The sequence below is a fragment of the Nycticebus coucang genome, chromosome 12 (assembly GCF_027406575.1).
Source record: "Nycticebus coucang isolate mNycCou1 chromosome 12, mNycCou1.pri, whole genome shotgun sequence".
Classification (NCBI taxonomy): domain Eukaryota; kingdom Metazoa; phylum Chordata; class Mammalia; order Primates; family Lorisidae; genus Nycticebus; species Nycticebus coucang.
In genome coordinates, this window is record NC_069791.1 from 73158050 (window position 1) to 73171534 (window position 13485).

The 13485-nt window shown below is 42.9% G+C and overlaps 1 protein-coding gene and 1 pseudogene across 1 annotated transcript; both read left to right on the forward strand.

The window, feature by feature from the left end:
• The first annotated feature begins 2493 nt into the window (after positions 1 to 2493).
• CCL26 (C-C motif chemokine ligand 26) lies at positions 2494 to 6618 on the forward strand. The gene is given in 4 exon segments (XM_053556627.1): positions 2494 to 2563; positions 2652 to 2714; positions 2717 to 2765; positions 6494 to 6618. Coding segments are annotated over 4 exon segments (279 nt in total). The 3' UTR covers positions 6591 to 6618.
• A 2899-nt stretch (positions 6619 to 9517) lies between these two features.
• LOC128561743 (protein Dr1-like) lies at positions 9518 to 11655 on the forward strand (annotated as a pseudogene).
• Positions 11656 to 13485: the final 1830 nt, after the last annotated feature.

Below are 13485 nucleotides of genomic sequence, written 5' to 3' on the forward strand. Positions count from 1 at the left end.
ACCAGGGACCAGTTTCATGGAATACAATTTTTCCATGTACCAAGGATAGGCGGGATGATTCAAGAATATTACATTTATTGTGCACTTAATTTCTATTATTACATGGTAATATCTAATGAAATAATTATACAACTCACCATAATGCAGGATCACTGGGAGCCCTGAGCTTGTTTTCCTGCAACTAGATGGTCCCATTCTGTATTTGCAGCTGCTGCATTACTGCCTCAGCTCTGCCTCAGATCATTAGGCATTAGACTCCAAGAAGGAGCACACAATCTAGATTCCTCACATGCACAGTTTACATAGGGTTCATGCTCCTACGAGAATCTAATGTTGCTGCTGATCTGACAGGGGCTGGAGCTCAGGAAGGGATGGGAGCGGCTATAAATACAGATGAAGCTTCACTCACCACTTGCTGTGTAGCCTGGTTCCTAACGGGCCATAGACTGGTATAGATCCTGGGGATACCAGTTCTAATGGGTACAGATACCCAGTTCTAATTAGTAAAAATTAAAAATTTTAATATGTTCACTAGATCAACCTTCCCCCTGTAGGGTGTTTGTTGTATTTCATGTATGAAACATTTGAGTTCCCAGCATAGTGTAGCTGTTTATTAAGTAGTCAGAGGTCTGTCAGAGATGGCTCATAAGATGGTGTGGGGCCAACCGAAGGCACAGGGGAGTTTAGCCTAAAGAAGGGACCATCCAGGTCAAGGATAATAACAGTAGCTGCAAATACTGTTGGGCACACCCATATCTTCTGAGCATTCACTTTTGTAAGCCAAAGGCTGTTTACTGAGGACACCTGTGTTTCTTTCTGAGGGCCTCCTTTCTGATCATAAAGCACCATCTGCCTGCTCATAGGTTCAGCCAGTAATGTGGAATGCAGCCCTCAACCAATGACAGGCAGGGACATGGGGGTGAGAGAGAGTGACCCCCACTTCCTGACTCCCTGGTTGGGCCACCTCTGAGGCTTGTTCTGCACAGTCTCCCAGAACTTCCCAGTGGAGCTGAGCTGCCCACGGCAGTGACCTCTTGATAACTCACCTTGGGTTGGCGCCTTCCCTTCCCTGCCTCAATTTCCCCTCCTCTACTGGTATCTCTGGAATCACCTCCCACGTAAATGACTTGCACTAGAATCTCCGAGTTAGAACCTGCTTCTAGAGGAACTAAAACTAAAACAATAGTCTTCACACTTGCCTACCCCTCAGTTGCCTCGTTTTCAGAAGGAAAGAGAAATTGGGCATTTTTGTACTGACCTTGCTCAATAGATAGAAGCAACGGGAATATAGATTTCAGGCACATTTTTAAAAGAACTTCGTCACAGTCAGAGCTGGCTTGGGTTGGGTGAGGTTAGACGGTGTTTTTAAAGGGTTGGGCTAAATGATATTTAAGATCTCATCCCACCCTGAAAAATTCTATGGTTCTATATGGCCAGTGGCTTTTTTTTTTTTGTTCGTTTGTTTTGAGAGAGTCACTGCGTCACCCTCGGTAGAGTGCTATGGCGTCACGGCTCACAGCAACCTCTAACTCTTGGGCTTAAGCAATTCTCTTGCCTCAGCCTCCCAAATAGCTGGGGACTACAGGTGCCCACCACAACACCTGGCTATTTTTTTGTTGCAGTAGTGTATGTGGCTTGCACCCTAATCACTGAGCTGTAGGTGCTGAGCTGCCAGTGACTTTTAAAAAAAAAAAACCTTACACACAGATTTTTAAAGCCCTGGGGCACATCAAGGGAGTAGAAATAACCGAGCACAGGGTCAGGAACTGGGCTTGAAAGTTCTGGTTTGCCCCTCCCTCAGAGTCTCCTCTAGAGGGCAGACACACTGGTTTTCTAGAACTCTCTTTCTCCATTTGAGCCAAATATGGCTAACAGAGAGAATTTGGGTGACCCTGGTAAAAAGCCTGGCCCAGGAGGTCTAGGGCAAGCCAAGGAGTATGTACACACAGAGTTTAAATCTCCAGGGGATGATCTATCAGGCTCTAAACCAGATGAGATATGTCAAGTGCCTCCAGCCACCTCTGGCACGGTGGGTCGAGGCATCCCGGGGCCCCAGGAAGACAGGAATGGCACATGCCTGGGGCACTGTTGTCATGGCTAGGTTGCTTTATGGTCACGTCCTGGCTCTGTTCAGATGTCACCAATCAGTAAGCAAGAGCCAGGAACAACCAACTGTTTTACAAAGCAATGCAATTCGGTTCACTGGAATATTACTTCTTTTCCTCTGTTTTTGTTTTTCAAACAAGAAAGTTTTGACTCAGCCAAGAGAGCTGGGCCAGAGGCTCCTGGGGTGTGCCTTCCCAGGCCCCCTCCTTCCTGTCTAATCTCCCCGTGGGTGTCAGTTTGCTCTTCCACTGTTGGGTCAAAAGAGCGTGTTTCCTTCTCAACCACAAAATTCTTTGGAATTATCTTCAGGGACTTCTATGCCTCATAAAAGGGGGCCAGATCAGCGGAATTTGAGAGAAGTCCATGAAGAGCCTATTTTGTTGCACCATGAACTTCTCCGTGGCCCCTCCTATTCTCCTGGCCTTCATCCTGAGCATCCACCTGGGAGCTGCCACACGTACAAAGCCACCCATTCTCTTCCCTGGGCTGACTGAGAGTGAATGGAAAGGGATGACTCCAAGGTCCTGCCTCTCCTTGTTTTTTAGGTGGCAGCGATGTGTCCAAATTCTGCTGTTTCCAACATAGCCGCAAAATGCTTCCCTGGATCTGGTGCAAAAGTATGCATACACTGGTAACAGCTGTCCCCAGCGGGCTGTGATGTGAGTATATCCTGGATGTGCTTTCAGGCTCTCTACCAGCCATGGAATGGGATGGGTGCTGGGCAGTCCTCCATAGTGGCAGGGTGAGCTTCAGGAGGGGAACCTGGGAACCTGGGAAGCCCTGCCTCTGCTCTAGCAAGTAGGACTCTGGGCTTCACTTAGAACCTGACTTTAATACTACGTGCTGGGAGCTGAGCTACGACTGGGTACAAAAGAAAGAACTAGATAACCTGTATAGACTTTGAGGTACAGCATAAGAAAAGGGACATTATAAGACATTTGCACAAAGTAGTTCCTCATAATTGAGTTGAGTGATTGAAGGAGATGGCAGGAGAGAGAAAGAGCAGGAAGGAGCTTGTCAAGGTTGCAGGAGGGCCTAACTTGGCAACCAGAAACTCTCCCTGAGGAAGTGTTGTTTAGACTGAGACCCCCAAGGGTGGTGGGAGTGGCCCGGGTGAATGGGGTACAGAGGACAATGGGTAAGTGGGATAAACGGGACACACTTGTCCCTGACAAGGCAGGAAGTAGACAGCAGTCGGGTCAGGTAGGGTTCATCAGTAACAGGAGAGAGATGACACACAGCTGTCCTGGCAGGATGAAATGAGATCATACATGCAAATCATTTAGCCCTGTACCTCTACGGAGTTTGTGTTCAAAAAATTGGAAGCTGCTTTTAACTGCAAATACATACAAGGAGTCTGGCTCCCACAGATGTGGAGCTCCTGGACTACAGAGAAGGATGCAGAGGAGGAGAGAAGGGGCTCCAAAGACCAACCTGAATGCCATCATTTTGAGACAGATTTAAGGAGAAAAGAGAGCACTAAAGTACCAATATGAGAGGGGAGCTCCAGGGCTCAGATTGCCTTGGATCTTCTCTTTTGGGTCTTTGTAAAAAAAAAAAAGGTTTTTAATTTCAAAAAAATAACCGGGCATTGTGGTGGGCGCCTGTAGCCCCAGGTACTTGGGAGGCTGAGGCAAGAGAATCGCTTAAGCCCAGGAGTTGGAGGTTGCTGTGAGCTGTGTGAGTCCACGGCACTCTACCGAGGGCCATAAAGTGAGACTCCGTCTCTACAAAAAAAAAAAAAAAAAAGTTTTTATTTTCATAAGTTTTTTGGCCAAGGGTGGTGACTTGCTCCTGTAATCCTAGCACTCTGGGAGGCTGAGGCAGGAAGATGGCTTGAGGTCAGATGCTCGAGATAAGCCTGAGCAAAGTGAGAATCCATCTCCATTAAAAACAGAAAAAAATAGCTAGTGGTGGTGGTGGGCACCTGTAGTCCCAGGTACTGGGAGTCTAACGCAGGAAGATCACTTCAACTCAGGAGTTTGAGGTTGCTGTGAGCTAGGCTGATGCAATGGCACTCTACCCTGGACAACAGAGTGAGACTCTGACTCAAAAAAAGTTTACTTTCAATTAGATGAATCATTGATGCATTACTAGCTGGGTGTGCTATAATTATGCAATTGTTACAAAATATATAACTAAGTCTTTTTTAAAGAACAAAAATCTCTCATTTTAAGAAACTATGAAAATCAACATATTGATTGCATTTAGAAAAAACAGTTTAGTAAATTCTAAAGAAAATTTCTGATATTCTGAAATATCCACTTAAGGACGGGCACGGTGGCTCACACCTGTAATCCTACAACTTTGGGAGGCCAAGATAGGACTGCTTAAGGCCAGGAATTTGAGACCAGCCTGAACAAGAGCAGAGACCCTGCATCTACAAAAAAATAGAAAAATTAGCTGAGTGTAGTGGCTGTAGTCCCAGCTACTTGGGAGGCTGAGGCAGGAAGACTGCTTGAGCCCAGGAGTTTGTGGTTGCAGTGAGCTATGAAGATAATACCGCTCACTGTTCTCTAGCCCAGGCAACAGAGTGAGACCATGACTCAAAAACAAACAAACAACAAAAAAAAACACTTAAACAAAGAAAAAGATGGGAAAGTTTAGCACTATAAACATCTTAACACATCTGATGAGTCTCAGAAGTCACCATACATAGGGAAAATGAGAAATTGTAGCTAAATGTACCTTTATAAAATATTCATTATGAAATTTCACAAAATATTTTATAGGTATTGGCCACCTCTTTGTAAAATTCTGTAATGAATATTTTGTAAATAAAGGTACATTTAGCTATAATTTCCCATTTTTCCTATGTACGGCGACTTTTGGGAGACTCTGTCTACACTTTCTGCCTATTACTATTGGATTAGAGACCTTCTTTTGATCTAGATTGGCTTTTGCTTTCTAGAGCTTTAAAGGCATCAATGTTTAACCAACAAAGAGCCCTGAACCTGGGATCAAAGCAGAGGCTCTGTCGTTTATAAGCTGTATAACCTTGGGCAAGTGAAGTTTCTTCATTTGTAAAAGGAAGGTTAAAGGCCCACATTAGTTATCTATATATATTACAAACCACTTCAAAATATGATGGCTTGGTACAATGCAAATGATTTTCCTGTCTCTCATGATTTCTGTGAGTCAGGAATTCCAGTAGGCTTGGCTGGATGGTTCTGGTTTGGTGTCTCTCATGTGACTGAAGGAAGATGGTGCGAGGTGTTGCAGAGCTGTGGGCTGCTACGTCTTTGTCTGTTCAAGACCTCCTCCTTGTGTGGTCTCTCTGTTGGGTTTGTTGGGCTTCCTTATAGTGTGGCACGCTGGCAGTGGTAGGACTTCTTAGAAGGAGGTTTAGGGTTTCAATGTAAATGCTTTACTGTCTGTCTTCTATGACTTACCCTTGGAAATCTCATAGCTTCACTTCCACCAGTGGTATTGGTAGACCAGTCTCTAAGGTTGGTCTAAATTCAAGGAATGATGTCAAAGAACTTTGCAGTCATGCTTTGGAACTACCACACAGCTGTTCTCCTTCATTATTTCTCATGTTTTTGGCTTTTCTTTCTTGCACGTGCCAGGGCACGTCTGAGAGCCCTGTAGACACTAGTGGGCCCAAGTCCCAGGCTAGAGTGCCCCTGACCAAGGTTCTCATCACTTCTGAATGCTTTAATAAGCTCACAGCATGGTAAGGGATTGCTGGAATCACATAAGCAGCTATGGAAAACAACCCACAATAACTTGGTTAAGAATTAAGTGACATCATGACTATGGGGTTCCTTTCTGGGGTAATGTGAATGTTCTAAAATTGATGTGGTGGTGGTTGTATAATCTATGAATATACTAAAAACCTTTGAATTATATAATAATTCTACCCCAATGGATGAATTATAGTCATCCCCCATTATCCCTGGGGAAGTGGGCTCAGGAAACCTAATATATAATCCCCACATTCAGCCCTAAGAAATTCTTATACAAGAAAAGTTGGTCCTTTGTATATGCAAATTTTGCAGCCCTCGAATACTATATTTTTGATCTGTGTTTGGTCGGGGAAAAAAGCCACATATAAGTGGACCCATGCAGTTCAAACCTGTGTTGTTCAAGGGTCTACTGTACATGGCGTGTGAGTTATACCTTAATAAACCTGTTACATTAAATTGGAAGAGTTAACTGGCATGGTGCATGTTACATGCTTTGGGCTAGAGCTGGTGGAAAATGGTAAATGGTTTCCAGTGGAAATAAGGTAGCTCAAAGGAGGGAGGCAGGGCTCTGAAGAAGAGGTGGTAGGGGCAGAGGGATGTGGCGAGGTCACAGGACAGGTCAGGAAGCTGTCCCTCACTCCCCTTTGCCAGGAGCCAAAGGGTTTCAGTGTTCACTTATCAATGTCTCTTTTTCACAGATTCACTACCCAAAAAGGCAAGAAAGTGTGTGCCCAAGTACAGAAAAAATGGGTGCAAAGATACATTTCTTTACTGAGAACTCAGAAACAATTGTGACTTTGCTGAATTTTCAGCCCAAGGACACCTGGACGCTGCTCTTAGTTCTGCCTGGAGAATAGCTTAGGCTGGAGAATCTTCTCAGAAGGTCCTGTGGGCCAGGAGAGGTATTTTTGATCAGAGTTTAATAAAAACTAGGTTTTTCATGAAGATTTGACTTGCTTATAACATTCTTGGCCAATAAAACCTGAGTTTTCTTCAAGGAAAAGAAACTGAATCAATATGTGTGACTGGCTGCTTGGCTGGCCCCAACCCTGAGCTGACTCTAGTATTGAATGCTGCTTGGCTTTTTGTACAAAAAAAGCAAGGACAATCTTAATACATTTTGGCAGAATGCTAAATAAGTGTTTTAACATTATTTAGAGACAAGTTTAGGTTATTTGGAAAAATAAATTCTATGCAACATCTCATAGCCTGTTAGTGCTCATTAAATGAAACACCCCTATATTTGGCAATGTTTTCTTTTAAAAGAACAAGATACTAATTAATAAACATGAATAATAGCTACCTACCAATCTCAGGATGCCAATATCTATATTGCCTAAATAAGCTTTTTTCTTTTCTTTTCTTTTTTTTTTTTAAATCTTATAGGTCAGGCATGGTGGCTTAGGCCTATAATCCTAACACTCTGGGAGGCTGAAGTGGGAGGATACCTTGAGCTCAGGAGTTGGAGACGAGCTTGAGAAACAGTGACCCCATCTCTACTAAAAATAGAAAAATTAGCCAGGTTTTATAGTGGGACCTATATTTGGGAGGGTGAGGCAGGAGGATCACATGAGCCCAGGAATTTGAGGCTATTGTGAGCTATGATACTACCACTGCACTCTAATCCAGGCAAGAGAGAGAGACTGTCTTCATAAAAAAGATAAATAAATAATTATAGATTCATAGGATGTTATAAGAATAGGATGAAGAGGTCAAGTGTATGCTTCGCTCAGTTTCCCCCTGTAGTTACATCTTACATAATACAATGATCACACCTAGGAAATTGACTTTAGTGTAAAGTGTGTGTGTGGTTCTATCATTCTGTCATTTTTATCACATGTGTAGATTTGTGTAACCACCATGACAATCAATAGCCAGAACTATTCCAATATAGCAAAGATCTCCCTTCAGTTAGTCCCTCCTTCACCATCCTTAACTCCTGGCAACCAGCATTCTACTCTCTATTACTACTAGTTTGACTTTTGTAGATTCTACATGTAAAGTGAGACCATGCTGCATTTGTCTTTTTGTGCCTAACTTATTTCACTTAACCTAATAACCTCCGTGTTGCTGCAAATTACAGGATCTCATTCTTTTTTATGGCTGAATAGTATTCAGTGTATACCAAACATTTATGCCCAAGGGTTGAAGGTGCCAGTATTTCTTATAAGGTTATAGGTGTGGCAAAGAACTGTGTGAAACAGCCAACCAGAGTGTCCTTTAAAAGGGGCAGCCTGGGCAACATAGAAAGACCCTGTTTCTACAAAAAGTTTTTTAAAAAATTAGCTGGACATGGTGGCAAACTCTTGTAGTCCCAGCTACTCCAGATGCTGAGATAGGAGAATCACTTGAGCCCAGGATTTTGAGGTTACAGTGAGCTATGATGATGCCATTGCACTCCAGGTCGGGCAATAGGGCAAGACCCTGTCTTAAAACAAACAAACAAAAGGGGGGGGCGCATATTCCAATGTATTGGTATGTGGAATGTCTTGGCCTGGTTCCCTACAGGATCAATGGAGATAACTTTAGTTGGTTGGGAAATTCCTTACTCTCTGGCAAGAAAATCCTATTCAATGTGGGGGAAGTTGCCCGTTCATCCCCATTCAAATGTGCTGCCTCTGCCTCAAGGTCTTGGTGAGTCCTAAATAACATTTGCCATTGGCCTTTTACCAGCTCTGATACTGTGTCGGGTTGGAGTTTCTTTATAACTATGGTTAATGAACCCTCCTTTACGGTGGACCTGAGTAGCCGATATGTTGTCAACTCATTCTTTCAACCAAATTAAGATTTCTAATGGCTTGAAACAAAAACCTTTGTCCACCCACGAACAGTATTGGATGATGGAGAGCCTGAAGTTATACCTTTAAAATGCCATTTTTCCTTTCAATCAATCCTGATCTTTGAGGATTATATGCACATACAGTAAATGAAATTTCCAGTCTACATGTGCTCAGTCTTGGGCATCACGTCCAGTGAAATGCACGCCTTAGTCGCTACCAATGTGTCCAGGTTATCCACACATGACACTGACTTGCTCCAAGCCTTGATGGTGGCTGTTTGTACAAGGAATAGTCTGTAACAATCCCATGTTAGTGCACACTTCTGTCCCAAGCTTGGGATGCAGTGGAGGTGTAGATGGAAGCAAACTAAGCCGTCTGTTACTGGCACTACTAAATGTGCACCATAGAGGGGCAATCTTACACCCTTTTCTACCTGCCAGCCCACTTGCGCACTTTAGTGCCCACTGTATGTATGTATCCAAGCAGCTAGCTCAAAGGGCTGCAAGTGGGCCAGTGTTCTAATTTTTGCTGGGGTATCCACCTCCCTGTTACAGGGTGAGTCTAACACAGCTCATAGTGTATTCTTGCAGCCTCTCCCAAATGTCTTTTCACAAGGCAGCTCCCCATAAGGGTTCTTAAAGCATTTATCAATTATTTTAGGCCCACTAGGCAAGCCAAGTTGGAAGACCCTTAAACACTCCCCATGTCGAAATCTTCCTTGGCCTCTGGAGGGACCACCGTTGCCGCCGCTTCGACTTCAACGGTCTGCGTTCGGGCTCAACGGTCACGGCGACGGGCACGTCGACTCTCCCTGTGCCTAGTTCTATCCTTATTCGCTCCCAGGCGGCCACGGCCGTGCCAGCAGCGGCCGCGGCCTGTGACATGTTGTGAGGCGGCGGCGCGGGTGTCTGAGGATGGTTTGGCCGAGGCGGCGGCGGCGGCGGGGGTTCCGGCGCTGCAGAGCCGGCCCGCTGGTTGTCCGCCCTGTACCGCGGAGAGGCCAGTGCCCCTGTGCCTTGCCTGCGCTCCGACGCCTTTGGGGACCAGTTAGGCGACAGCATCCACCCTCTGAGGAGACAAGCAGGTGGTTTCCCAGCTGCTCAAATTTCCGGACCACCTTGTTCTCCCTTCCCCAAACTGGGCAGTGTTCTCCCCGGAATCCTCAGGCCCCTGCCTTTTCTCCCAACTCACCCTGAATCTCTCACACACTCGGATATTCCCCGCTCTCTCGAGCCCTCTCCCTCCCCCTTCCTCAATTTCTGCACCCTCTTCCCAGAGCACCCTTCACCCCCATCACTCTCCTAGGGCAGCCTTGTGAGAAATCTCTGTGGGCTAGTGGACCAGCGCCTGGGAGCTTTTAAAATTGGGCCACGAGAGGCAGGAAGGTACTATGGCTTCCTCGTCCGGCAACGATGATGATCTCACAACCCCCAGAGCTGCTATCAATAAAATGATTAAAGAGACTCTCCCCAATGTCCGAGTGGCCAACGATGCTCGAGAGCTGGTGGTGAACTGCTGCACTGAATTCATTCACCTTATGTCTTCTGAAGCCAATGAGATTTGCAACAAGTCGGAAAAGAAGACCATTTCACCACAGCATGTCATACAAGCACTAGAAAGTTTGGGCTTTGGTTCTTACATCACTGAAGTAAAAGAGGTCTTACAAGAATGCAAGACAGTAGCGTTAAAAAAAAGAAAGGCCAGTTCTTGTTTGGAAAACCTTGGCATTCCTGAAGAAGAATTGCTGAGACAGCAGCAAGAATTATTTGCAAAAGCTAGACAACAACAAGCAGAATTGGCCCAACAGGAATGACTTCAAGTGCAGCAAGCTGCCCAACAAGCCCAGCTTGCTGCTGCCTCAGCCAGTGCATCCAATCAGGCAGGATCTTCTCAGGATGAAGAAAATGATGATGATATCTGAAATTACCAGCTAGGTTTCTATTTCCTCTATAGATGTTTTTCTCTGTACAACAAACAGTGAAAGAAATGCTTATCTGAAATTTTGTATGTATCTTGGTGGACTTGCCACTGGTATTCTAGGAATGTCTGCTGTTAAATTTCATCTATTGTGTGCTGTACATGTAAAATCTGTCTCTTTGAACTGTTGAAAACTTAAGTTCAGTATAATATCAGTTTTGAATTTGTAATGGTGTTTATGAAATTTTAGATAGCAGTGAGTCCTTTATTTGATCAATAAACAGTGTTACAGAAAACTTCAAGTTTATAAAAATACAGCGAAATTTATACAGAAGCTCTAAATCTGTATTTGCATTTCCTCTTTAGTTTTTCTTTTAACTAAACTAAAAATTGGGAATTTAAATTATTTGGGGAGGGTGCTAGGTGACTCAGTAGACTTTGGATTAAGTTGGTGAAAAGAGTTTAATCCTAAAATATTTGACCCTTGTCTATATACAGGCAATAAATATATAGGCTCAGATAAATGCACTTGTTTAGAAAATTTCAGAACAAGACATTAAAAACTAGGAAGCAGTATGTTCAGTACTAGTTATATAAATTTGGTGGGCTTTTTTTTTTGTATAAAGGTAAAAACTAAATTTTTATGGCATAATTCATCTTGAGCTACACTATGGGCATTTCAGAGACTGCCCAGTTTTGAGGACTGTCAGGATTCTTATGGTTTCACTCCAGTTGAGTAATTGTTAATAGTATTACTTGCTTAGTCCATCCATGCTTATGTAGGTGGGACTTGTAAAACAATTGCTTGGGTTCTGTTGGTTTAACTGAAGTTCATGAATTAAACTGAAGTTCATGAAGTTACATCTTTGCTGGGGAAAAGAAATGAAAGTTAATGAGCATGCTTGCTATGAGAGAGGGATTTTTTTTTTTTAATTTAACTTGTGGTAATTGTTTGTTTATCACATTGCTTTTACATTTTCTTGACTAGATGGCCTTTTGAAATGGCAGCATTGTCTCTCCTTCGTCATAATTGAGTGATAGCTTTAAAAAAGATTGGTTTTGTTTAAGAAAGTGTCATAACTGATCAGCCCTGTATGAAACATAAATATTTTGAACCTGCTTTTTAAAAGAGAGAAGCTTTAATTTGGTTCCAGTAAATAAAAGTATAGTAGTGATTATAGGACTCCAGCGTGTTGAAGAAATGGCATAGTATTTATATTTTGGAAACAAAGGAAAAGGCATTTAAAATAGTATGAAGTTATGAAGTAAATACATTCTATGTCAATTACCAAATAATTTAAATTTCTATATTCGCCAGGCCCCAAAATAGATTGTGGTTGCCAGGATTCCAATTTTAATTGGAGAGCTAAATAAGTAAAGTTTTCTAAGTATTATATTTCTTATAGTCATATTTTGCAGTTTTAGAAAAAGTCAAATATATGTTTATTATTTCCATGTAACAGAAAGGTTAATTTTGCTGAATGTTTTAAGTTGAAGTTACTTCATGGATGTCATATTCCTGAAGTGCATTTAGACAAGATAGAAAGAATTGTTTCTTAAGAACTTTAAGTACCAAAGGTAGTCTAGTCTAGAAAAATAATAAGTTAATAAGTGTTGGCTTTTCTAATTTGTACTGTAACATCCTTATACTTTCAATTTTAAGTATATCTGTTTCTCAAGTAAACAACTTAGATATTTTTCCATACCTTTTTTTTCGATGCAGTGTTTAGGTTAATTAATATTTTACTGCATCTGATAATGTATTATATGTTTGAAGCCTAGTGACTTTTCATTTTGACATTCTATTTCACATGCTGTATTCTTCAAGCAATAAAATTCTGATGTGTTTTATTAAAAAAAAACAAAAACACTTCCCATGTCTTCATGGAGAGGTATAGGTCATGGCTCCTGAGTATAAACCAACCATGCACCCCAGAATTTTGTCTATTCACTGCTTTGTTGCAATACCGACTCAAACCAGATGGTATCTGTCTGCAGTTGAAGGGCCTTCGTTACCCATACTCATGACGATCGTGGCTTGACCCCTCTCAGCACCAAGCCTTGTCAGGAATGGGGGCGAGCCTTCATGCACTGTTGAAGGCATCTCTTGTGGGAGCTCCACAACAGGGGCACCCTGGGTCTCCTGGTGTACCAGCTCCAACGCAGCATGCGGCTCCTCTCTAAGGAACTCGTGGAGCGGGCACTATGTTGTCACAGGGGTCCATTCCACTTTTGTAAGATGGAGGCTTGAGCAATGGTTGATAGTTGATACAGGCCTGAAAAACCACTTTTCTCTCCAGACTTTAATAGGGAGAACTGGTCTCATGGCTACAGACAAAGCAGCAGTTACGCGTTCAACTTGCTTTAAGGCCTTGTACACCCTCAGGATGTGTAGTTCAATCAGGAAATTTCAGGTCTTAGCACCTGTTGATAGCTGTAACCAGAATTCTAGGAGAACTGCTTTCCCATGCTGGACATGCCAGAGGGCCCAACTAGCCCCCTCAGGGCTTACGGTCACACCTAAAGAGATGATACCCTGGGAAGGGGACAGCCTAAGGCTTGTTCCTGGGCCACTAGCATTTTAGCCTTTGCACATGCTTCCTCTTGTTCTTCATCCCAGCACTAACTAGACCCCATCTTCGCTAGTGAGTATAAAGGGCACAAACACTGAGCTAAATGCAGGATGAAAGCCTGTCGCTATCCCAAAAGACCAAGAAAACTCTGTAAATTTTTTTTTGCAATTAATTTTAATAATATATTTTATTTAATCTGAAGATATCCAAAACTATATCATTTTAATGTGTAACTATTATGAAACAATATCAGCTGTTTTACATTTTTTTCATAGGAAGTCTTTAATATCTGGTGTGTATTTTACACCCACAGTCCATATGGATAAATGAAACACCTATTATGATGCTGGGCGATTAGTGCACATAGCAATATTCAGTTTCCTCTGTCAAAACTCTGTAAACGTTAACTATTTAGGCCTG